Genomic DNA, 24,408 nt, shown 5'->3' with positions numbered 1-24,408 from the left:
TGATGTTGTTTTAGCATTAAAACGGGGATCAGTATTTTCCCTCTAATGTCATGGATTACTCTGTTTTATGTGTAGACAATATGATTCTAATATCACAACCATCAGTGGGACTGAAGTGCTTATTAATTGTGTTTGGTTTATAGTGACAACTGGAGGGCCTTTTGATAAAATTACTTCAAAACTAAATAACTAAACTATTTTTAGTCAAAGACTGAGGTTGCACAAATTCAGGATTTATGGGCAATATATTGAACAAGTTAGTTCTTTCCTCTACCTGGGTATCCGGTTCTCTTAAAACAAGTTGTGAGATACACACACTCAGGTAGCAAAAGACAAGGGTTCAAATCAATGCAAGCTATGTTACATTTCACCTGGCTCATGAAAGCAATTTAATTGCACCAGCCCTTAGAATGTTTGAGGCTAAGGTATGTGCTCAAATTCTATATGGCATGGAAATATGGAAATGGAATGATCCCACAGGAATAAAAGTGATTCAAAACAAAATTTCTTTGGAAGATTTCTTGGTTCTCTCAAATAACATTTCAGATGCTCTTCTTAGAGCTGAGACCTGCATGAATTCTATTCTGTCCGAAGTGCAATACCGTAGTATCAATTTTTGACTTTGTATTTACAGTATGCCAATGTTTGCCAAGGCTATGCTTAGAGGAACAGCTCAGAAGGGCTTTTTCATGTACGCTTCATTGGTTAAAATTCCATGTATTCTCTCTAGGCTTCTCAGAATTGGAAATGATTAGATTTAAATCCCTACTCAAGTTGAGATTAGAGGATATTAATAAGTAGCTAGACACAGCAGTTGTTCCAACTATAGGTATGTCAATTTGTTAAAAAGACTCATGGGTACACCAGATATTTAGAAAGTTTGTCCAATAACAAATTAAGGAAGGCTTTTACAGCTCTCTGATTTCAATCTATGCAGACAGCTTACTTAGAGGGCTGATATTACTGGCATTGAGAATTGTAACCCGCTCTTTCCCTGTGGCTTGGGGAAGGTGGAATACCTACCCCATTGTTATACTGTAATTGCAATTGCCACTTAAAGGTCAAAATGACTTTCCGTGTTTTTGTCCTGGATATCTTTTTCCTACAACCTCTCAGAAAATAAAACATTTATTAATAACTGACAGCACATTTGTGACCTGAGCGATTGCCCTATTTGCATGGCTAGCCACTAAAATAAGCAAAAAGCAAGAGACAGTGATTATATGGTTTAATTGGTTTGGTTTGTTTAATTTGTATTTGTATATTTTAAAATTCTGGATTTAGTTTTAAGTTTTATTGTAATATACTGTGGTTTTGCCACATTGGTAATATGTATGTTAATATGTTTTGCCACAATAGTAATATAGCAATGTTACTATTAATAAACATGACTAGTAATTATGAGCTCACTCACTTATCCTAGTGACTTATCAGTTGGAAGTGACAGAGGAGGAGAAAGACCTGGATGCATTGACTGAACCACCACTGTCATGTGGCTGTGAAAAAGGCTAATGCAGTCCTAGGATGCATCAGGCGAGGTATTTCCAGTAGAAACAAGGAAGTGTTAAGTACCATTATACAAGGCACTGGTGGGACCTCATCTGGAATACTGTGTGCAGTTCTGGTCTCCCATGTTTAAGACAGATGAATTCAAACTGGAATGGGTGCAGAGAAGGGTGAGCAGGGGAATGGAAAGCCTATCTTATCAGAGGAGGCTCAAAGAGCTTGGCTGGTTTAGTCTAACCAAAAGAAGACTGAGGGAAGATATGATTGCTCTGTATAAATATATCAGAGGGATAAATACGGGGGGGGGGGGGGGGGGAGAGAGAGAGAGGTTATTTAAATTAAGCACCAATGTGGACACAAGAACAAATGGATATAAGCTGGCCATCAATAAGTTTAGGCTTGAAATTAGGTAAAGGTTTCTAACCGTCAGAGGAGTTAAGTTCTGGAAAAATCCTTCCAAAGGGAGCAGTGGGGGCAAAAAACCTAACTGGCTTCAAGACTTGACTTGGTAAGTTTACGGAGGGGATGGTATGATGAGACTGCCTACAATGGCATGTAGATGATCTGTGACTGCTAGCAGCAAATATTTCTAATGGCTGGTGATGAGATGCTAGATGGGGAGGGTGTGACCCTCTGTACCCCATCGTAACACCCTGACACCCCCAGATTCATCACTGTTATATAAATTGCAACAAAATCTTGTATAAAATGTGTCATGGAGGTGTCAATGGAAGTGTTAGGGTTTGCTGAATATGATTATTCTATTTGTATGCATGTATCATTTTTGTATCTGAAGTTATGAATATTGACTATGTACCTGTATTTCAAACGTGTTTGCTCCTGTGGTAACTCCCACAAGGTAGTTTACATCCAGTCTAGCCAGCATATTGTGAATGGATTTACCAAGTTGATGGCCCATCAATGAACACAATGGGTCATGGAAGAAGCTTATCCCCACCTGATGGACTTTACTGTGGACATTCTAGCCAGAATATTGATAATGGCTAAGGCTATGTTTCAGTCATGGGTATTTTTAGCAAAAGTCATGGACAGATGCAGTAAACAAAAATTCATGACCTGTCCATGACTTTTACTATATAATGTTGACTAAAACTTGACTGCTCTGGGGCAGAGGATGGCCCAGGGGCACCATGGGTGCTCTGGGGCAGGGGACAGCCTGGGGCGTGCAGCCCAGTACCTGTGCTGCTGCTGGGGTGGGTGGGGGTGGCTGGCAGACTCCCTACCCAGCTCTGCATGGCTCCCAGAAGCAGCTGGCATGTCCCAGCAACATGTCCCTCCCTAGGTGGACTCTGAGGCATGGCCAGGCAGTTCTGCACACTGCATCCGCCTGCAGTCACAGCCCCCACAGCTCCCACTGGCTGTGGTTCCTGGCCAATGGGAGCTGTGGGGGCTGTGACTGCAGGCAGATGCAGTGTGCAGAACTGGCCACGCCTCTACCTAGGAGGCGAGGGAGGAACATGTTGGTGCTTCCAGAAAGCCCTCCCCCGCAAGGAAAGCGCTGCCCAGAGCCCTCACCCGCTCCTGCACCCCAACCCTCAGACTCAGCACTGAGCCCTCTCCCACACCCAAACTCCTGCTGCTGCTGGAGGGGAGATGCAAAGTGGCCCAATATTGACCTAGCAGCAGTCGGTGTGGCTGGCCAGGGGTTGCCCAAGCTGCTCAGGTGACCCCCGGGCCAGCTGCACTGGCTGTTGCAGAAGTCACAGAGGTCCCGGAAAGTCATGGAATCCATGACTTCCATGACAGACTCACAGTCTTAGTAATGGCCCCTGCTATGACTCAAAGCATGCAAGGGCATGTGACCAGCTCATGTGACTCTGAACTCCATCTTGTGCCTGTACTTTTCTACTAACTGTGCTGGGGGCTTTGTTTGGGACAATGAAGTTCCCGCCACATGGCAGAAGCTATAAAAAGGGGAAGTGACATTATCACTTGGCTTTACTTCCCCCATAGTTGAACACCTGGAAACATGGCTAGAGGATAAAGACAGACTGGGGAGGTGGTCCCAGGCTTGCAAGGAGGAATCCCAGCCTGCGTATGGAAGATTGGTGAACTTTTTGTACTCTCAGAGTGAGACTCTGCTTGATTCAAATCCTGTCTAGTTTATAGAACTCAGATTACCTAAGAAATAAAACAAAATCGCAATCTACTTTGATCTATACACTTATTACTTATAATCACTTAAAATCTCTCTTTTCTGTAGTTTAACAACATCTGTTTTATATTTAACTAAAATAGCATGTTGCAAAGGGAAATCTGCTTAGGAACAGGGGCTGGTGCATTGTCCTCTCCACATTGAGAGAGGGATGGCCTGGATAATAAACTTACACTGGTCAGGCTTCTGAACACGGCAAGATGGTACACGTGCTCAGGGTCCAACTGACTGCCATACTTGGTGTTGGGAAGGAATTTTCCCGCAGATCAGATAGACAGAGACCCTGCGGTTTGTTTGCCTTCCTCTGTAGCATGGGGGACTTGCATGTTTAAACTAGTGTAAATAGTGGACTCTCTCTAACTTGAAGTCTTTAAATCATGATTTGAGGATTTCAATAACTCAGCCAGAGGTTAGGGGTCTATTACAGGAGTGAGTAGGTGATGTTCCGTGTGCAGGAACTCAGATTAGGTGATCATATAGTCCCTTCTGACATTAAAGTCCATGAGACTTGACAATAGTGTTGGTTTTTTTTGTTTTTGACCCATCTGTTTTGCCACTAAGGAGGTTTAAAAAACAAACAAACAAAAAAAAAAACAATGTTGCATGTATGGGGTAAATACAGACATGTTTTTACTGGGTCCCATTATTAGTCATTGAGCCAGATTCTGATCTCCATTATACCAGTTTACATCCAGAATAACTCCACTGAAGTCAATGGAGTTACTCTGTTATATTAGTGTAGCTCCAGAGTTACTATTCAGGATTTATGCTAATGCAGAGATCATTATCTGCAAAAAAAAAAAAGTTCCACCACAAAACACAAGGCTACTCTGTTCACAGGTGAACTTGTGTTTCGGCAAAGACACAATCCTAAAGAAGCTGGAGAGGAGAGAAAGGGACAAGGACTGAAGTAGCTTGTATGAGTCATTTTAAAAGTACAGATGTTGCTCCTTAGCTCCCTGCTTTTGAGTTTCATGTGGGATCTAGACAGTAAGGCCAATGAGGGGGATGAGCTGAGCAACGTGCAAGAAAGCAACCTCAGCAACAATGTGAAGGAGCTAAACATTTGGAAAGAGGCTTCTTTCATCAAGAGCCTAAGGAGGAAAACTGATGATGTCCTCTGAATCAAGTTAAGGCCATGTCTGCATACTACAGTGGCAGAGTTTACAGCTCTGCCACTGGCTGTAGCATTGTAGCGTAGATACTTCCTACGTCAATGGAAGGGGTTTTTCCACTGACGCAGGTAAATCCACCTCTCTGAGAGGCGGGTAGCCAGGTCAGCAGAATTCTTCCACTGACCTAGCTGCATCTACATGGCGGTTAGGTCAACCTAACTACATTGCCCTAGCACAAAATTTTTCACATCACTGAGCGATGTAGCTAGGTTAATTTTAGGTGTAGGCCAGGGCTTTAGAAGCTGGCTGCAAAGGGGAACTGATTAATCTACTTCCAGACTAGAATATTCATTTTTTTTAAAACCTCAGCCTTCTAAATTTCTTTTCAGATATTTAATCTCAAATGGCAAGTTACTTTACATCCATTGCTGTAGCGTTCTAATACATTTGTATGTGAACTTGCCAATTTTAAAATAGGAACTATATAATGGAGTATTTTCTTCAGGAATACCCTCTTCCTTCATATATGCCTTTTATAGATTTCCACATCAACTTTCCTAGCCTGCTGCCCTCTTACTCCTGAAATAGTGAACCATGTCACTATTAACCTGCACAAGGCTCAGGACAGAGCTTGAATAGAAAGCATTTTTCCAGGTCTCTGAAAAGAGGCTACCAACCTGTCTCCCAGGAAGAGAGCCTCTGGACACAAGTTTCCATGGACAATCTCTGCTTTGTGTAGCTTCTGCACCACATCCAGGATATTGTAAACAACCAGCATAATCACTTCCTCAGGGATGGCTTTACAGCACTGGATGATATCCTGAAGACAGAGAGAACAAATATAAGCCACTGTGGAACCATTCTTCTGCCAAGAGATAGAGCAGTAGACAGGAACAATCCTATGATACAAGCTTTCACTTTTTCTAGACAGCTCTAAAGAGAAACCAGGAAGCTTCTCCAATTCAGCCCTCCTCGTTAAGGCACATACATGATCAGTTTTCCACCCAGACAACAAACCCATCAGAATTCAAGTCACTGCAAGTTCTTAGCGGACTCTGCTGATAAATAGCTGAAGAATCTGGGTGGAAAAAAAAAAGTTTAATTGAAGGCTGAAGTTGGCCTTTATTTTTTAAGCCCCATATATGCTAAAGCTCAAACTGTGCAAGTCAAAACCGTATTTAAACACAAATCCTTCTAGCAAGATGCCAACACTACTCCCCTGTGGCCAGAGCAGACTGGAAATCTAGTTTAGAGAGTTCTCAGGGCTGCAGTTAAAACACCTGGATGACACATGTAACACTAGTTCTGGGGCATCGGGGTGGTGTGATTCATGCCTCAAGTCACTACTGATGCCTCTAGGGACCAAAAAGTTTTAGGCCACATCTACACAGGGACATTCAGGAAAGTTAAGGCAAGGTCAACTAAAAGTTGTGAAGTTATTGTGCATAAATTAAAAAGTGTGATAAACTTTGTGTAGGTGCTCTCATTCAGGAGCAAAGTGGCCTTTGCAGGGTTAAGCTACAGCAACCCATCCCCCCCAACAACTTTACTTCTGAATGAGAGCATCCACACAAGGGTTCAACACACACTTCAATTTATGCACATTAGCTTCATACCTTCAGCTGACCTGGCCTTTACTTTAAGTGTCCCTATGTAGACAAGCCCTTTGAAGTTGGGGAACTCCTTGTCTCATACTGGGAAGCACAAAACTCAAGAGTGAGAATGCTGTTTAGATGCCATCTTTATAGCAGACATGCTTCTTGCTAACATACTTCAAAATTGCATTTACACAAGGCCCTAATGTTTAATCTAACATTCCAGGTCCCTTGAATCTGCTTGACATCCAGCAAGAACCAATATTTCTAACTGCTAGTACAGGGACCGGCAACCTTTGGCACGCGGCCTGCCAGAGTATGTCCCCTGGTGGGCCGGGCCGGTTTGTTTACAGGCCGTGTCCACAGGTTCGGCCAATCATGGCTCCCACTGGCCGCAGTTCACTGCTCCAGTCCAATGGGGGGTGTGGGAAGTGGCGTGGGCTGAGGCATGTGCTGGCTGCCGCTTCCCACAGCCCCCATTGGCCTGGAGCGGCAAACCATGGCCAGTGGAAGCCGTGATTGGCTGAATCTGTGGACGCGGCCGGTAAACAAACCGGCCCGGCACGCCAGGGGACATACTCTGGCAGGCCGCGTGCCAAAGGTTGTCGATCCCTATGCTAGTATCTATGCTACAGTTCAAGTCTTCCTATGTCATACATAGATAGTTTGCACTGACCCAGAGGGTAAAGCGATTTATCTCCCTATGCAGAATAGCACAGCCATCCAGGTATAAGAAACAGCTGCAGTTCTCACTGAAGCTTTGGTCAAAGTCAGCACTCAGACGCTCTTGCAACTGGAGCGTGATATAGAAATCCCAAGGCACGGGTTTCGAAAACACCTATAAAAAGGTACATTAAAAAAAAATGAGTTACGGTTGGAGTTAAACCTAAATGCTCATCCTCACATACAGCTCAGGAAGCTCTTCTCATTTCACTGAGAAGTCAGACTACACAGGGCCAGATTTTACCCTGCTGAGCTGATAGTTTAACTCTTTACAGTTCAGGTGTGCATATGTTGACAGGTCCTACCTTTATTGCAAACCCCTTTGCATCCAGCTCAGCAAAGCTGGACAGAACACCAAAGAACATCTTATACTCTTCACTGGTCCAGTATTCCCGTTTGATGCAGTAAATCTCATTCCCTATTGAGGAAGTTTAAGTTTAGAAGAGATCACAGGAAGTACATGTATAGAGAATGTGGCAAATCTCTGTATTATCTTTATGAAAAATATGCATGTTTATTTCCCCACTCACTTTTGAGTTTTGACCTACTAGAACTGAAGACACTGGCCAGAGACTGGTGTTGGCCACGTAGGCATATCTGGGTTGGTGTGAAAGAACTGTGAACATACGAATGGGAGTTACAATGGAAGACCAATGACAGGACATTAACCAAGGAAGGAAGACATTGTTTCAAGCTCTAATTATGATGATCTGGGGTGTCTAAACTGTATTCAGAATTCTGCTGCTCAGTGAAGTGGGAGAGATTTGAATCCTGGATGCTTGGGCAAGAAAGGCGTTTTGGACTGCCAGCAGAGACATCCACATACGTTTTGCTTTTTCATTCTAATTTAAGGACCCTAAAATACTGTATTGCAGTTGACTAATAAATACGGGCTTATTTTGAGAAGTGCCCTGCAATGCTGAAAATATCTGCTGGTTGCATATAAGGTGGACAGAAAGCTGGCTGGTTCGTTGGGCTCAATGGCTCCATGTCTAGTTGGCAGCCGGTATCAAGCGGAGTGTCCCAAGGATAGGTCCTGGGGCCGGTTTTGTTCAATATCCTCATTAATGATCTGCAGAATGGTGTGGACTGCATCCTCAGCAAGTTTACTGGTGACACTAAACTAGGAGGAGGAGTAGATACGCTCGAGGGTAGGGATAGGATACAGAGGGACCTAGACAAATTAGAGGATTGGGCCAAAAGAAACCTGATGAGTTTCAACAAGGACAAGTGCAGAGTCCTGCACTTAGGACAGAAGAATCCCATGCACTGCTACAGACTAGGGACTGAATGGCTAGGCAGCAGTTCTGCAGGAAAGGACCTAGGGGTTACAGTGGACGAGAAGCTGGATGAGTCAACAGTGTGCCCTTGTTGCCAAGAAGGCTAACGAAATTTTGGGCTGTATAAGTAGGGACATTGCCAGCAGATCGAGGGACGTGATCATTCCCCTCTATTCGGCATTGGTGAGGTCTCATCTGGAGTACTGTGTCCAGTTTTGGGCCCCACACTACAAGAAGGATGTGGAAAAATTGGACAGAGTCCAGCAGAGGGCAACAGAAATTATTAGGGGGCTGGAGCACACTACTTATGAGGAGAGGCTGAGGGAACTGGGATTGTTTAGTCTGCAGAAGAGAAGAATGAAGGGGGATTTGATAGCTGCTTTCAACTACCTGAAAGGGGGTTCCAAAGAAGATAGATCTAGACCAGTGGTCGGAAACCTATGGTATGCATGCCAAAGGCGGCACACAAGTTGATTTAGCGTGGCATGCTGCAGCCAGCCTAGGGTCCCAGCTGCCAGCCCTGCTCAGCCCGCTGTTGGCCTGGATGGACAGAACCCCGGGTTGGCAGTGGGCTGAGCGGGGCTGACAGACAGGATCCCGGCTGGCAGGGGCCAGCAGACGGAACCCTAGCTCAGCCCGCTGCCAGCCTGGGGTCCCGGCCGCCAGTCTGCTCAGCCCACTGCCAGTCGGGGGTTCCATAACCCCATAAATGTAAAATGTATTACTGCATGCGAAACCTTAAATTACCGTGAATAAATGAAGACTTGGCACACCATTTCTGAAAAGTTGCTGATCCCGATCTAGACTGTTCTCAGTGGTACCAGATGACAGAACAAGTAGTAATGGTCTCAAGTTGCAGAGTGGGAGGTTTAGGTTGGATATTAGGAAAAACTTTTTCACTAGGAGGGTGGTGAAGCACTGGAATGGGTTACCTAGGGAGGTGGTGGAAACTCCATCCTTGGAGGTTTTTAAGGTCAGGCCTGACAAAGCCCTGACTGGGATGATTTAATTGGCGTTGGTCCTGCTTTGAGCAGGGGGTGGGACTAGATGACCTCCTGAGGTCCCTTCCAACCCTGATATCCCTGTTCATAGAATAAGTCTCTGATAGGAGTCTAAACTCATTTAGACTTGCTGGAGGAGCAACAGTGAGAAAGAGGTACTGAAGCTGAGTTGTGGGTCTCAATCTTGCAAAAAAAACGGGGGAGGGGAGGTGTAGGGGCTAGTGCTAATGGGGTACACTTCCAGAGACTGCACAAAGGATAGAGACAAGCTTGCCCTTTGGATCCGTGGCATGTCCGAATTAAGATCTCTAGAGGCAACATGCCACCACATTAACTGCAATATCTAACTCCCAAGTTATTTTTCAAAATGTACAATTTGGAATCCATTCTGAAGGGACAAACCTAAGCCAGTCTGAATAGAATGCCAGCACACTAGGGTCTCTTACTGCTTACCCAGCTCTATTTCTTTTTCCAGCTCCATCACGGGCATGGGCCCATTCTCTGAACAAAAACCTGGAGAATTACTCAATGAATCTGGCAGAGGGTCCAACAGCCTTCTGCGCTGCTCTGCACTCCACAACACTTGAGGTGGGTCCTCTAGAAACAAAAAAGTACTAGAGTTACAGATGGGCAGGATTCAGATATGGATTCGGTCTGTGAAGCCAGCATGTGTGATTAGATTAGCATGTGGATAGCATGAGACCTTGCTTGTATTCCCATTCTGCTACTGATCTTCTGCAGTATCACTTTGGGCAAGTCCATTAACCACTTACTTATGGTTTCTTCTTTTGCTAAGTGTACAGAGTAACATTTACTCACCTTTGAAGATACTTTGAGATTCTGGGATGAAAGATACTGAATAAGTGCAGATCATTTAAACCAAGGCTTAGTCAACTTTTGTATTTCTTAAAAAACAAGATTTAAACTAGTGGGTATTTGGATTTAGGTGCATTTATCTGAACACCACAAAATCCAGTCAGGACATGTTCCAGTTTTGACCCATTTCTAGAGCAGATCAAATTTGTGAGTTTTTTTTAACTAAAAGACTTACTGGGAATGTAACCCCTCTTCCAGACCATGACAAAATTAAAAGGTTACAGATGAAGTCATCCAGCCACATTTACCCATAACAGCGTTAATCTGTTTATAGTAAAGTTGGGGCCACTAAACCACTTTGAATGGTCACGAACAAGGCTACATTTTAGTCACGGGTATTTTTAGTAAAAGTCACGGACAGGTCACAGTTAGTAACCTGTGACCCGTTCATGACTTTTACTAAAAATACCAGTGAATAAAACTTGGGGCTGCCTGGGGCCTCGTGGGTGCTGGGGAGGGCAGCCCAGGTGCTGGGGGGGGGCACGCCCAGGCAGGCAGCGTGCTGCCTGGGACCCCCGCTGGTGCTGGGAGGGGTGAGAGCTTGGTGGGGCTGGTAGGGTGAGAGGGGGGCATGGTGGGGTGAGAGGGGGGCATGGTGGGGTGAGACTGCCCCAGCAGCTGCCAGTGCACCTGGCACAGGGGCTGCCTGAGTCTTAGTCATGAACCTGCAGTCTTAGTCATGAATCTTAACATTTTTCATTCTACAGACCAAGTATACAGGAGAAATGCAAAGATATGAGCTGAGATTCCTCCACCCACCGCTGTTTACTAGAATATAAAGAGTAAATTCTGAAGCTGGGGAAAAAAAAAAAAAAGAAAGAAAAAAGAAAACCCACTAGTCTTATTCAATAGTTCTATTCAACTGAAAGAGAAATACTTTTGAAACCGTTTGAGAGAACGATGGAGAGAAAAATTGACCATCTGTGATTAGGAATAGTTCTATACAACAGAAGAACTAGATGGTTTTGAATATAGTTGTCTCTCCTGATAAACATGCATCGCTATACAGATCCAACAGCCTCCGAAATATTATACTTCAGAAGGGCATTCAATATTTTCCAGTGCTCTACTGAGCTCACTGGCACCAATTCTAATTTATGCTTCCAAAAACCAAACAAACAATCTTTGATCACTCTGAAATTAGAGAGTCAAAGAAAACTACTGAGGCCCAATTATAGGAGTATTAAACTTCAATGTGAATGATTGGGTTTTTACTCAATAGCTATTCAATAATTAGTATAATTCAGGAGCTACCACATCTCAGTCATTTGGAGTGAAATTCACTTTTTTGTACCTTCATTATAAGGCAGTTTTTCCAGTGAAAGATATAAAGATTTAGGCTCTGATCCTGCATACTGAATGTGCATGGATGAGCCCCTGTGCCAATTCAGAAACCACAACTTCACCAGGGATTTCACACAAGTGTGGACTCTAATTTGCATGACTGTGGCTTAAAACAGTATCCAGCTTTAAGTTCCCAAGCAAGCCTTGCAACCTCTGCATTCCTGTTAATGTAAGCACAAAGGTTTTCCTTACAAAAAGGTATTTCGTGGATCCATTTGAAACATTTAAAAAAATCTCATCTTGACAGGATTCTTTTCTGAGCCACTTTCATCTCACATCCTGGGGATGCCTTTTAAACAGTGATGCCTAATTCTAGAAACAGACAGTTATCACAAAAGGCTTACTGGGAACAGATTTTAGATATGTCTACGCTACAATTAAAAACCTGCAACTGGCCTGTGCCAACTGACTTAGGCTAAGGAGCTGTTTAATTGAGGCATAGATGTTCGGGCTTGGGCTGGAACACTGGCTCTGAGACCCCACCAAACATACCCTAAATGATCTATGCTAATGAAGGATTGTTCCCAATAGTATACTAGTAAATTTACTATCCACTAAGTGAAGAGTAACAGTCAACTTACATGCTTCTTCCTGAAATCAAACGGGAGATATGAATGTTCAACATCTTTGAAAATATAGCCACTTAATATGGATTTAGGTACCTAGCTATACACACCCACCATTTTGCATATTTGGGCTTATTGCAACATATGAGATTACTCTGACTCTAGAAGAAAAGTGTAGTTATAGACATATCAGTCCCAGGATATATGAGAGACAAGGTGGATGAGGTAAGATCTTTTAGTGGCCCAACTTCTGCTGGGGTGGGATGGGGGGGTGGGGTGGAGGAAGAGAAGATTTCGAGCCACACAGAGCTCTTCTTCAGGTCTGGAAAAGGTACCTGAAGAAGAGCTCTGTGTGGCTCGAAAGGTTGAATCTCTCACCAACAGAAGTTGGGCCACTAAAAGATATTACCTGATCTATCTTGTCTCTCTAGAAGAAAAATTTCTTTCAATTACAGCAGCCATTTCGACTAGAAGAGGAAAACAATCGAAGTGACTCTATAGAATCAGTCCTCATAGTTTGTGTTTTCCATACCAGCAAGGGAGGAAAGACATTCAGAAAACAGGAAGTTGTGATTGTAAGAGCAAAAAAAGTTGAAGCAGAACTTAAAGGGCAAGTTTAAGGCATTTCCAAAATATGTTTAGATTTCGAGTTGGATGATGGCCTTTTCAATATCCCAAACTATGGCACTTTGACTACTTTCCCGCAAAGACTGTTCTAGAGCCTAAAAGATCTTCCTGTAAGGAAGCTTTCCCTGCCATTCAACCTAAGGGTTGTCTACAGAGAGAATTATTCCAGAATAAAAATGTCCATACAAGGAGTTAATCAGGAATAGTTAATGTGCTTTAAATTCAGACCCTACCTTATTCTGGATTCCTTTTCATGTGTAGAAAAGCCCTTATTTTTCCATTTCTTAATTTCATCCCATTACTCTTAATTATATTCCATTATATTACCTTAAATGATCCCTCTCTCCATTTAATATTAACATCCTTCAAAATCTGTTTTATTTATATCCCCCACACTGTTACTCAGCCTAGTTATAAGACAGGATATCACAGCCCACTGCATAGACTTACACTTATAAAACCATAAAGCCAGTGAGACGTTGACACAAAGTACAGCAGAATACAGGACATGCATACTGAAGAGACTGCAGCTGAGCTCAAATCTAAGACACGTTGTCTCAAGTAAAATTCAGACTTGGTACTTACTAGTAGTGTCTTCACTGCCTCCAGTGTCGCTAGCCATTTCAACAGGCAGGCTCTGAGCCAATTCCAGTTTCTCAGGGATATGCAGATATTTAATAGTGGAGATATGTGTAACCGAGGAAAGAGAGGAGGCTGAGGAAACAGATGAACCAGAGGAGCGGGTGTCTTCCTGACTTGCTTCCATAATTGGGCTGTAAATGAGAAGACTATCAGCTACTCAACCTTCTAGCTGCTGTGGTGCCTGGATGCCAATCCCTTAGCTACAAAAATATGCCAGACATCCCCAGTAAACACTGAATGAATTCACAATCCCCTTTTCATCCTGAAATGGAGACTGGACAAGCCCTCCTGAGCCAAACCATTATTAATAAGAAAGTAGGAAACCCTGAAATATAACCAGAATTGGTTATTCTCTCTAATCTTTTTGGCTAAAATTTTTTACTCAGCTTTAATCTTTAGATACACAGAGCATGAAGTTAAACACTGCAGCAAAGCTGTGACTGTTGGCTGAACAATGAATTCTATTTTATTGGTGTAACATCTCGAAGAATGGCAAAATGCAACCCAAATCCTGGACTGAGCTGGAAAAATGATGTGCTAAGTACACCTGGCTCTACTAACCATATTTGTTACATCTAATCTTGGGAGAGAGAGGGACTCCCAGCAACCAAAGACTCAAACAGGAAAAAAGGGCATAAGGTGTTTTGCTCTTGATGGAGATGTGATCCACAGAGAATTACCTCAGCTTCTTAATGCAAAGAGTTTCATTGTAGATACCCTCACAAATAGGGATTTGCTGGCTCAGAGATGTACTCTTAGGCTCTGGACACTCTTCCTTCAGGGTACTCTCTGGATTGGTAGGAGGTTGGATTCTCTGTGCCACTACACCATGAAAGGGAGTTGATGCCAAGTGGGCTGCCCTAACAAAGTCACATGTATCTTCTGGGCTGGGGCAAAGGGTTTTGTTCTTATAGGAGCCAGTCAAAATTGCATCTTCAGCTAAGGGTTCAATTCCATGGAGCTCATCCTGAAACAAGTAGAAAGCAGAACAAAATTAGGTGACAGCTACCACCCAGCCTCTTGATTTTATTTTAGGTCTTGAACAGTTTCTAGTAAAAAGCCTGTCACATATAAAAAGCCTCTGAAGATATCTACCTCCCACTACTCTCCAACACAAAAAGCAACAACTTGTTTCTCATTTTTAGCTTCCTTCCTGAAGACTTCCAGATGGCAGACTACTGGATGTCCTTGGCATTTATGCTGATTAACAATGTAAATGGTACATAATTCTGCTTTCTGACAGTTTACAGTAGAACCTCAGAGTCACAAACACCAGAGTTACAAACTGACCAGTCAACCACACACCTCATTTAGTACAAGTAGTATGGGAAAAAAAAAAATCAGACAGCAGCAGAGACCCCAAAAAAAGCAAATACAGTACAGTACTGTGTTAAACTACTAAAAAAAATAAAAAGGAAAGCAGTATTTTTCTTCTGCATAGTAAAGTTTCAAGGTTTTGAAAGAACCATCATGGTTTGTTCAGTTACGAACATTTGAGTTACAACCAACCTCCATTCCTTAGGTGTTTGTAACTGAGGTTCTACTGTATATGCAAATATACAACTAAAATATAAAACTAAAATTTTTAATTTTTAAACCCATGTCACCTTCTCCAATGATCTCTGTCCCCTTTCTCACTCCTTTTCTAGTTTATACTATTCCCATAGCTAGTACAGTCATCTGATCACCCCCTTCTTCCCACTGCACAATCATCAAAATTTGTATTTCTCTTCCCTTCTGGCTCTTCTCATCTTGGATGAAAGGTATCTCTGGCACAGGCTTCATATGCTCCCCCTATATCATACTGTTAGTTTTAGTTGTGTAACTGAGTTCTGCCTACCTAGAATTATATCATTTTCTTTCTGTACTGAGCTATTATTTAACATAGTGTTGCTGAGAACTGTTTAAACTAAAGCTTACTACCATTCACCTCAGAAGTGGGTGAATTTCAGTGACTAGTAAAGTGATAACCGAATAAAATTTATTTCCATCTAAATCTGTGTATGTTCAGTAGGCACATTAAAAAAAGTTAAAAATCAAATAAAAAAAGTGTAACAAACATTAAAATCCTTCACAACTCAAGACAGACAGCCTTCAAAGCCACTAATGACTTCCAAATTCCAAAGTCCTAAAGATCTCTTCTCAATCATTCACCTGCAACACCCTGAACCTTTGACACAACCACTCTCCACATTTCTCCTTGAGACCCTCAGTTTTTTTGGACTTCAGGACTGTCCAATTCCTAGTTCTCCTACCTTGCTAACCAAGCCTTCATAATTAGAATTGCCTAAAGAGAAAGATCTCGTCAGTCTTCCCTTTTGGACATGCCTTAAGGCAGTGGTTCCTAAACGTTTTAATAAAGGTGACCCACCAAATGCATTTTTGTTTTTTGAGGGCCCCCATTGCTCCTATTTCCTCATCTCCCCTCCTCCACCTTCCTTCACAGCTGTCCCCACCATCGCTTACTCTCCCAACCCTACCCCCACCCGCAGCCCCTAGCTGGACCCCCTCTCTCCTCATGGCCAGGCCACTGTCCCCACCAGGGTGTTGTCTGCTTGCTAGCTCCAGCTGCTTCCTCTGTACTGTTGCTGCTTCCCAGATCCTGCTCCCCACTCTGCTGCCTAAGGGAAGTGAGAACAGGATCCGGGCAGCAGCAGCACAAAGGAAGCAGCCTCCAGGCAACACGCAGGGCAGAGAAAGGCTGCCGACTGACTGCTCACTGGCTCTGGCTGCTTCCTCTGTGCTGCTGCCGCCATCTGGATCCTGCTGCCCTTGTCACTGCCTGATGCTCAGGGTAAGCAGGAGCAGAAGGGGACACACACGACCTAAAGGCCAGTCTCTCTCCTTTCCATTAGCCTTCTGGCTGCCTATATGTAGAACCGTTGTTATTTTTACCCTTCTACCCTTTCTGCCTCCCATTCTGTACAGGCTCCCATATCTCCTCAGAGATGTTTCACCACTTACACATGGCAAAAATTGAACTTCTCTTCTTTTTGAAACTGCCCTGCCTACTTTCTCCATCATTGGTGACAAATCCAGTCTCATTCCTATTGCTCAAAGTTGCAACTTTGAGGGTCTCTTTTACTCTTCCCTTTCCTCGACATCTTGGCTCTCACCAAATCTAAATGCTTCTTCCTCTATCACATTGCCAAAAAAACAAAAACGCCCCTACCTCATCCTCTCTTCAGCCAACCCATGGTTCACATCATGTATCAGATGAACTACTGCAGTCTTATCTACTCAGTTTTCACTGATATTCACCTTTCTCCTCTTCAATCTATCCAGCATTCAGCCTTAATCATATCTCTGGCCATCCTAATTATATCTTCCTCTCTCAAATCCCTTCACTTGCTCATTACCTACTTCCTCATAAAGTTCAAACTCATCTTGACTGCTAAGACTCTGCTCAACTCTGCCCCCTGCCTTGTTATCCCTCACTCCCCACTGTGTACCTTGTCTCTTCTTGCTTTTTTACTGTTTCCCGTCTTGCCCTCTCACCTTAATGACTTTTCCATTCTGTTTCTAACCACGTATCAGTTGTCTTCTCTGCCCACTTTTATAGCTTTGTTTTCTGTCATCAACTTCAATTTCTGTGCAGTGTCCTCCTCCCTCCATCTCACTCCCTACTTTAAAATCATCATAACTTATGATTTGCTTGTTATACAAGTGATTTTTGTTCACGTCAATCCTCCTTTCCTTTTGTCTACATTCCATGTTTGTTCAAATTACACTGTAAACTCTGAAGCAATGACTAGGTCTGTTCAAGTCGTATAAGAAATAGTCATTAACATGCCATAACTGCATTATGCTTTAGTGTTTTTTAAAGCATCCCTCCACCCCCAAAAAGCTGCATTCATGTCCTGATCAGCCATGTCTCAAGAGAAAGCTAAAAACAAACAAGTCTTGCAGTGTGATCTGAAAGTCACTCCAATGGCTTGCAAACCAAAGAGAAAAGCCAGGGATCCCTTTATAAAAGTATGGTACTGCTAGTTTCCATCAAGGACTCATTAGTCCTTCTATCACACCATTACCAAGTTCAGCAATAGCACATTCTACACCTCCTCCTCTCCTACAAGAGCTGATAGAGGAAATTTCTCCTTACGCAGACTTCTGGTGATATATTTTCCTTGGCGGTGATACTATCTGAAGGTTTACGAACAGCAAGGGGACGTCGGGCACTTTTCTGTGGGCAGCCTGCAGGATGACTAAAGAAAAAAGTGACATTGCATTAAATATTTACAAAAATAACTTTTAAGTCTCTATAGGAGAGCAATTCACTCAACACTTCAAGACCACTTTGCCTCCTTTTTAGGTCAGAACTACAAACCAATACAATAAACTACTTACCAAGAATGAAGACAATCTTGTTAAGGTAGTATGTGTGTGTGGACGGGGTGGGGGGGAAAAGAGAATAATTATGTGGAATTAATAAAGGAAAGATTTAGGATGAATATTGGGGAATTTTTTTCCTGACCATGAGGCTGTGGAATCTCCCAAGAGCAGTGAGACAAAACTAGACAATGCAAAAAAAGGAATACTGTCATGAATAATTGTGCTGTAAAGGGAGTGGTATGGGGGTAGTCTGGGCAATTTATCATATATACATGTTTCAGTGATTCTATAACCTGACATTCTGGTTTTCTGAAGCAGACGATTCATCAAATATGGAGAAAAACGTAGTAGGATCCAGTGAAGGAGGAAGATCTGCATCTGGAATTAAAAAAAGAGATGGGGTAATATAGACAGATACTCCTGCACAGCATACACAATGGTGCTTCAGACCCATATAAAAGACAGCTCAAAGTGCCTGTCCTAGCAGGAAGTATTTGGACTCATGCTTAAAAGCACCCCATTTAAAACACAATAGTGGCTCATTGTGTTAAGATCATTTGGTTTTGCCATGTTAAAGAAACTCAGAAAGTAAAAGGATGGTTCTTAATGAGCCAGTGTGCTGTGGTTGGAGTTTTCTTTATAGCTTGTACTTTTTTTCTTAAGTGTGGTCTCAACTTTCTGCTCATCCTGGTCATCCAAAAACACATTGTCTCTCCGGATTTCTGAGCGCACAGCTAGACGCTGGGTTATTTCTGTCAATAAGGAATAGTAATCTCATGTCTGACCATCAAGAAGATTATTTCGTCAGCCTACACCCTTTCAGGAACGAGTAGAGTACACAAGGTCTGAGAAAAGGCATTCTCAACTACAGCAGTCCAACTGTAGAACTACACCAGCTCCTCCAGAAGGCACTCTAAACTGATATCAGTCTCAAAGAGAGAGAGTATGAAACTCTAGAACTGTACTCAGGAAAAAGGAGGAAGGATCCTCAGCTATTAAAATTATTATATTTGCAAGTCTCTTTAAATAATCACACCTCTTAATCAACAGAACACTGAGCATCTGAGACCCCTGAACAAGACCAATGGCAATTAAGCATGTTCTTTTCACTATTCTAATCCACACAGTTCTGCTATTCATTTGAATGACTACTTCCCATCAGCACAGCCTTCTCTCAAAATGGTATCAATGCAAACAGAACTTACCCTTGGAGCACGGCTGTTCGTGCTGCTGAGCATTTTCTGCCAACTGGGACTCACTGTAAACAAAATATAGGCAAGTTTTTAATACATGCATGCAGCCCCTAACTAGACTTAGTAGACGAGCAAGCTGAACTCAGCTATGGTATAACACACTACACATTACTCCTCACAGACAAATTATTAAAATCCTCTGAAGACAGATACCTGATTCTGCTCAGAGGCCAGTACAGAGATCAGGATATATTTTGATGTATGATAGTTTTTCAAAAAACACGAGGAAAAATTAAAAAACAGACTTCCCAGAAAGTGATCCATACTAAAAAATGCAAACAAAACCACATTGAGGCAGAGCCTCTCCACCACCTGCTCCCAAAGCAAATCCTGCACTACCTTGGCAATCCAGTCAGTTTCTTCACAAGAGACCCTGCAGTGAGTGCTACTGTGCTGGAGAAAGCAACTTTTCCTTGTGCTTCAAGAGGCTCTGAAGCGCCCACCAAAACCGATTCCATTCTTGCAGGCTCCCTCTCCTCTGTTGGCTGTGACCATGAAAGAGGAAGTGGCAGAGGTGAGAGAGACAGCACTCAGTGAGTGAATTGCAAGCCATACTACCAACTTCCAAAACTGTACGGGATAGCATTCTGTGTGTAGTTAAAGTCAAGGTAGATTGATCACTTATTTAAATCACCGATTTTAATGATGATTTAAAATCAGAAAGCAGATAACTTATTTAAAACAATTTAAATCATGCTTCCTGTATGCACTTTATTTTTCTAAAGAAAGATTCTCATTGGTTGGTATAATAATGCCGCGCTGATTTTATTATTTACAATTAAATATAGTTTTTACACTTAATTTGGTACTTGGTTAGCCAGGAGCATACAGCATAAATACACACATTTATTTGAGCAATTACATAGCTTAATATAGAAATTAAGATTGTGAATAAATGTAAGAAAGTGCATGGTTAGAAAGTGTATTTACTAGATAATTAACTGATTATTCATAATTTGTGTCTAGCTGTATTTGGATGGACGTTAGAATTCTGTTTGGGCATTTTTAAACAGCATTTTTATTTCTAGTTAAAAACTACCTTCTGGATGCATTGGATACATAAGAAAAAAGTATTTCTGCTAAACTTTCCAGCAAATTACTAACATTTGGAAAAAATGTAACACCAACATTCACTTCACTTTTAGGATTGAAAATTATATAGAAATGTAGTGTAGCATATGATAGACTGTGCCACATTTATAAAGGTTGACATCAGAAGTGAAAAATGTTTTCTTCCAATTCAATATGTACAAAGCAGCCTTTAAGTAAATAAGTTTGAGGTGGGCTCTTGCATTTAGTATATTTTTATTTACACAATTTCAGTAGAAGCTCAAACCTTAACATAGGTTGTCAAATTTAGTTTTAAAAGAAAAAAAAGAAAAAAAAAGATTTAAATAAGTAAAATTTTTAAAACCATTAATTTTTTATCCATCATAGTTAAAATAAACTGGAAAAAAATGAAACACCTATAGAAAACAATATTTCTCCCATCTTTCAGTTATTAGGGTGGTGGCCTTATGACTTATTTATACCAAAAATTTAAATATCCCTTCAGAGTAAGAGGGAAGAAACTGTACTAGCCAGATAAAAACAGGAGTCACTGTTCCATTAGAACTTTCATCTGCCTTCATACAGGTAGGCCATTAGCACAAATGAACAGGGAAGAAGATACCTGCTCAGATGGTCTCTGCTGCTGGTCATCATCTTTCTCCTTTAGCTTCTTCTCCAGCTCTTCAATCCTCCTCTGCATCTCTGCTGTCTGCTGTGCTATGGCATGAAACTCCTCTAAAGAAGGAAAGCCTAATTAAAGTATTATGTATTCCTTATGAGTAACCCTGTAGCCAAGCCCAAACTATGCACACCCTCAGTAACAGACACAAGATCCTCTTGTAAAGAAAAAAAGTTTCCCCACCTTACTTCCTGGGGAGTGGTATCTATTTAGACTATTAACTAGGGCTGTCAAGCAATTAAAAAAATTAACCACGATTAATTGCACAGTTAAACAATCAGAATATCATTTATTTAAATATTTTGGGTGTTTTCTACATTTTCAAATATACTGATTTCAATTACAACACAGAATACAAAATGTACAGTGCTCACTTTATATTTATTTTATTACAAATATTTGCATTGTAAAAAATAGTATTTTTCAATTTACCTAATACAAGTACTGTAGTGCAATCTCTATTGTGAAAGTTGAGCTTACAAATGTAGAGTTATGTACAAAAAAAACGCATTCAAAAATAAAACAATGTAAAATTTTAGAGCCTGCAACTTCACTCAGTCCTACTTCTCGTTCAGCCAATCGCTAAGACAAACAAACTTGTTTACATTTGCAGGAGATCATGCTGCCCACTTCTTGTTTACCATATCACCTGAAAGTGAGAACAGACGTTTTCATGGCACTGCTGTAGCAAGCGCTGCAACATATTTACGTTCCAGATGCACTAAGGATTCATATGTCCCTTCATGCTTCAACCATCATTCCAGAGGACATGCGTCCATGCTGATGATGGGTTCTGCTCAATAACGATCCAAAGCAGTGCAAACCAACGCATGTTCATTTTCGTTATTCAAGTCAGATGCCAGCAGAAGGTTGACTTTCTTTTCTGGTGGTTCAGATTCTGTAGTTTCCACATTGGTCTTTTGCTCTTTTAAGACTTCTGAAAGCATGCTCCACACCTCAGATTTTGGAAGGCACTTCAGATTCTTAAACCTTGGGTCGAGTGCTGTAGCTATCTTTAGAAATCTCACATTGGTACCTTCTTTCCGTTTTGTCAAATCTGCAGTGAAAGGGTTCTTAAAATGAACATGCGCTGGGTCATCATCTGAGACTGCTATAACATGAAATATATTGCAGAATGCGGGTAAAACAGAGCAGGGGACATACTGAACTCCTTGGGGGAGAATTGTAATAAATTTAATTAACACCTTTTTTTAAAATGAGAGTTTCATCAGCATGAAAGCATGTCCTTTGGAATGGTGGCCGAAGCATGAAGGGGCATACAAATGTTTGGCATATCTGGCATGTAAATACCTTGCAATGCCAGCTACAAAAATGCCACGTAAATGCCTATTCTCACTTGCTGGTGCCATTGTAAATAAGAAGAGGGCAGCATTATTTCCTGTAAATGTAAACAAACTTGTTTGTCTTAGTGATTGGCTGAAAAAGAAGTAGGACTGAGTGGACTTGTAGGCTCTAAAGTTTTACATTGTTTTGTTTTTGAGTGCAGTTATGTAACAAACAGAAATCTACATTTGTAAGTTGCACTTTCATGACAAAGATTGCAGTACAGTACTTGTATGAGGTGAATTAAAAATACTATTTCTTTTGTTTATCATTTTTACAGTGCAAATATTTGTAATAAAATATACACTTCAAAATTCAATTACAACACAGAATATATATGAAACTGCAGAAAAACATCAAAAATATATAAATTTCAATTGCTATTCTATTGTTTAACAGTGCGAATAAAACTGCAATTAATTTTTTTAATCATGATTAATTTTGTTGAGTTAATCGTGCGAGTTAACTGTGATTAATCGACAGTCCTACTATTAACAGAACCAAAGAGGATCAGATAGGTAAAAAGGCCCATTTGCTGAAAAGATCCAGTTTAATCCCTGCTGTTCCTGGATAAACCCCTATAGCTGAGGCAGACAGCACACATTCCTTGCTAGGAAGAGCTTGACGAGGAGTGCTGTCATCCACAATGGTTCACCTATTAACACTGATGAGCCAGTGAACCTCTTTTTCCCCTCCCCAACCCATTATAGACCTCCACATGAGTCTTCTCAGTCCTCAGTTTCTGGTTTTCTACTCTTAGGGTATGGCTACACTTGCGAGTTGCAGCGCTGGTGGAGGCTTTCCAGCACTGCAATTAGTAAGTGGCCACACCTGCAGGGCACTTCCAGCACTGCAACTCCCTGGCTGCAGCACTGGCCGTACACCTCACTCAGCATGGGGAATAAGGATTGCAGCGCTGGTGCTGCAGCGCTGGTCATCAAGTGTGGCCACACACCAGCGCTGTTATTGGCTTCCAGGGAATATCCCAGAATGCTTTTAACTAAATTACTCCCTTTGTTTTGTTATGCAGCCTCTCTTAGTTTTGTTGTGAACCTCCGGAGCTCCTCCGTTGCTACCGGAGCTGCTCTACCGGAGCTGCTTATCAGCTCCTGTTTGCTGTGATCAATCTGTGAACAATCAAATGAGATCCTCCTCCCTGCATGATTCACAGGGGTTGAGTGTTTGCTTTGCTTGAGAGAAACGGGGGGAGGGGGCAGAGGGGGGAAAGAGAGTATGTTGGATGCAGGCTGTTTGCAGTTAACAGTAAGGGGGTGAGAAAATTTTCTGATTTTGCACAGTGTCAGTTCCAAAAATCCACTCTCTCTTCCCACCCCGGTCCCTGTCACACTGCCCCACACCCCCCTCTTTTGAAAAGCATGTTGCTGCCACTTGAATGCTGGGATAGCTGCCCATAATTCATCACTCCCAACAGCGCTGCAAATGCTGCAAATGTGGCCACACTGCAGCGCTGGTAGCTGTGAGTGTGGCCACACACCAGCGCTGGCCCTGCACAGCTGGACGACCAGCGCTGCAACTACCAGCGCTGCAGATTTGTAAGTGTAGCCATACCCTTAGTATCAACAGGTGCTAAGCAACAGTCCTACCTGATGCTTTCCCTTCAACAGTAGCAATAATGAAGGCTGCCACACCTAATGGAAACTGCAAGTGTAGTTTTCTGAATCAATCTGAAGAAACTTCTAGTCATCCCATTTTGATGCATACCTTCCCTTCTCTTTTTTGCTTTCTTTCTGTATATTTCAGCTCGGATCTCCTCCAAGGAGAACTCCTCTACTCCAGCATAAACTCTCTCTTTACAATACATTGCAACCTCTTTCTTCTCTTGACTGTCCTGTTGATGGTTTTGCACCCGTTGTAGTGGATCTTCTTCCTTCCCAGGCTTCCGAGCACTTAAAACATGATTTATGCTGGGCTCAATTTTGCAGGGAGTACTAAGAGAACAAAAGATAATTAACATTCAGCACATAGTCCCCAGAGGCGGAGCATGGGTGGAAGTATGGATATCTCAAAGGATCCAGTTAAGGTCAGGACAGCCTATGGGCAACATAAATCAGCTCATGAAACAGGAAAGGCAACAGAAAGGAATGGAATGGCAGAACATTTATAAGTAGACACCTATGGGTAAGTGGTAATGAACACAAGCACCAATAAGGCCTAGTCAAATAGTATACACCTGCTATACAACACACATGTTCTAGAGTGGGAGTTTTTGCCTTTAGCCCCAGAGGCCCTTATGGATTCACTTGCCACCTGCAGCTTCTTGTCATCAATCACCTCCCCC

The 24,408-nt window shown here is 42.2% G+C and overlaps 1 protein-coding gene across 5 annotated transcripts in view; it reads right to left on the bottom strand.

The window, feature by feature from the left end:
* The window catches only part of BUB1B (BUB1 mitotic checkpoint serine/threonine kinase B), a 46,243-nt gene that overhangs the window by 10,156 nt on the left and 11,679 nt on the right, over positions 1 to 24,408 (bottom strand). For all 5 annotated transcript variants that reach the window (XM_039538685.1, XM_039538681.1, XM_039538680.1 and 2 more), the window contains exons 9-20: positions 23,832 to 24,058; positions 20,709 to 20,821; positions 19,376 to 19,521; positions 18,989 to 19,041; positions 18,077 to 18,161; positions 17,554 to 17,656; positions 14,132 to 14,418; positions 13,395 to 13,582; positions 9,850 to 9,993; positions 7,421 to 7,533; positions 7,069 to 7,230; positions 5,475 to 5,617 (exon numbers count right to left, since the gene is read on the bottom strand). In XM_039538685.1, the coding sequence (XP_039394619.1) occupies positions 5,475 to 5,617; positions 7,069 to 7,230; positions 7,421 to 7,533; positions 9,850 to 9,993; positions 13,395 to 13,582; positions 14,132 to 14,418; positions 17,554 to 17,656; positions 18,077 to 18,161; positions 18,989 to 19,041; positions 19,376 to 19,521; positions 20,709 to 20,821; positions 23,832 to 24,058 (1,764 nt within the window). The remainder of the gene's footprint in view (positions 1 to 5,474; positions 5,618 to 7,068; positions 7,231 to 7,420; positions 7,534 to 9,849; positions 9,994 to 13,394; positions 13,583 to 14,131; positions 14,419 to 17,553; positions 17,657 to 18,076; positions 18,162 to 18,988; positions 19,042 to 19,375; positions 19,522 to 20,708; positions 20,822 to 23,831; positions 24,059 to 24,408) is intronic.

This window comes from Mauremys reevesii, linkage group 4, assembly GCF_016161935.1.
Source record: "Mauremys reevesii isolate NIE-2019 linkage group 4, ASM1616193v1, whole genome shotgun sequence".
Lineage (NCBI taxonomy): Eukaryota > Metazoa > Chordata > Testudines > Geoemydidae > Mauremys > Mauremys reevesii.
Note: the sequence above shows the minus strand (reverse complement) of the source record. Positions and strands in the feature narration are given on the sequence as shown.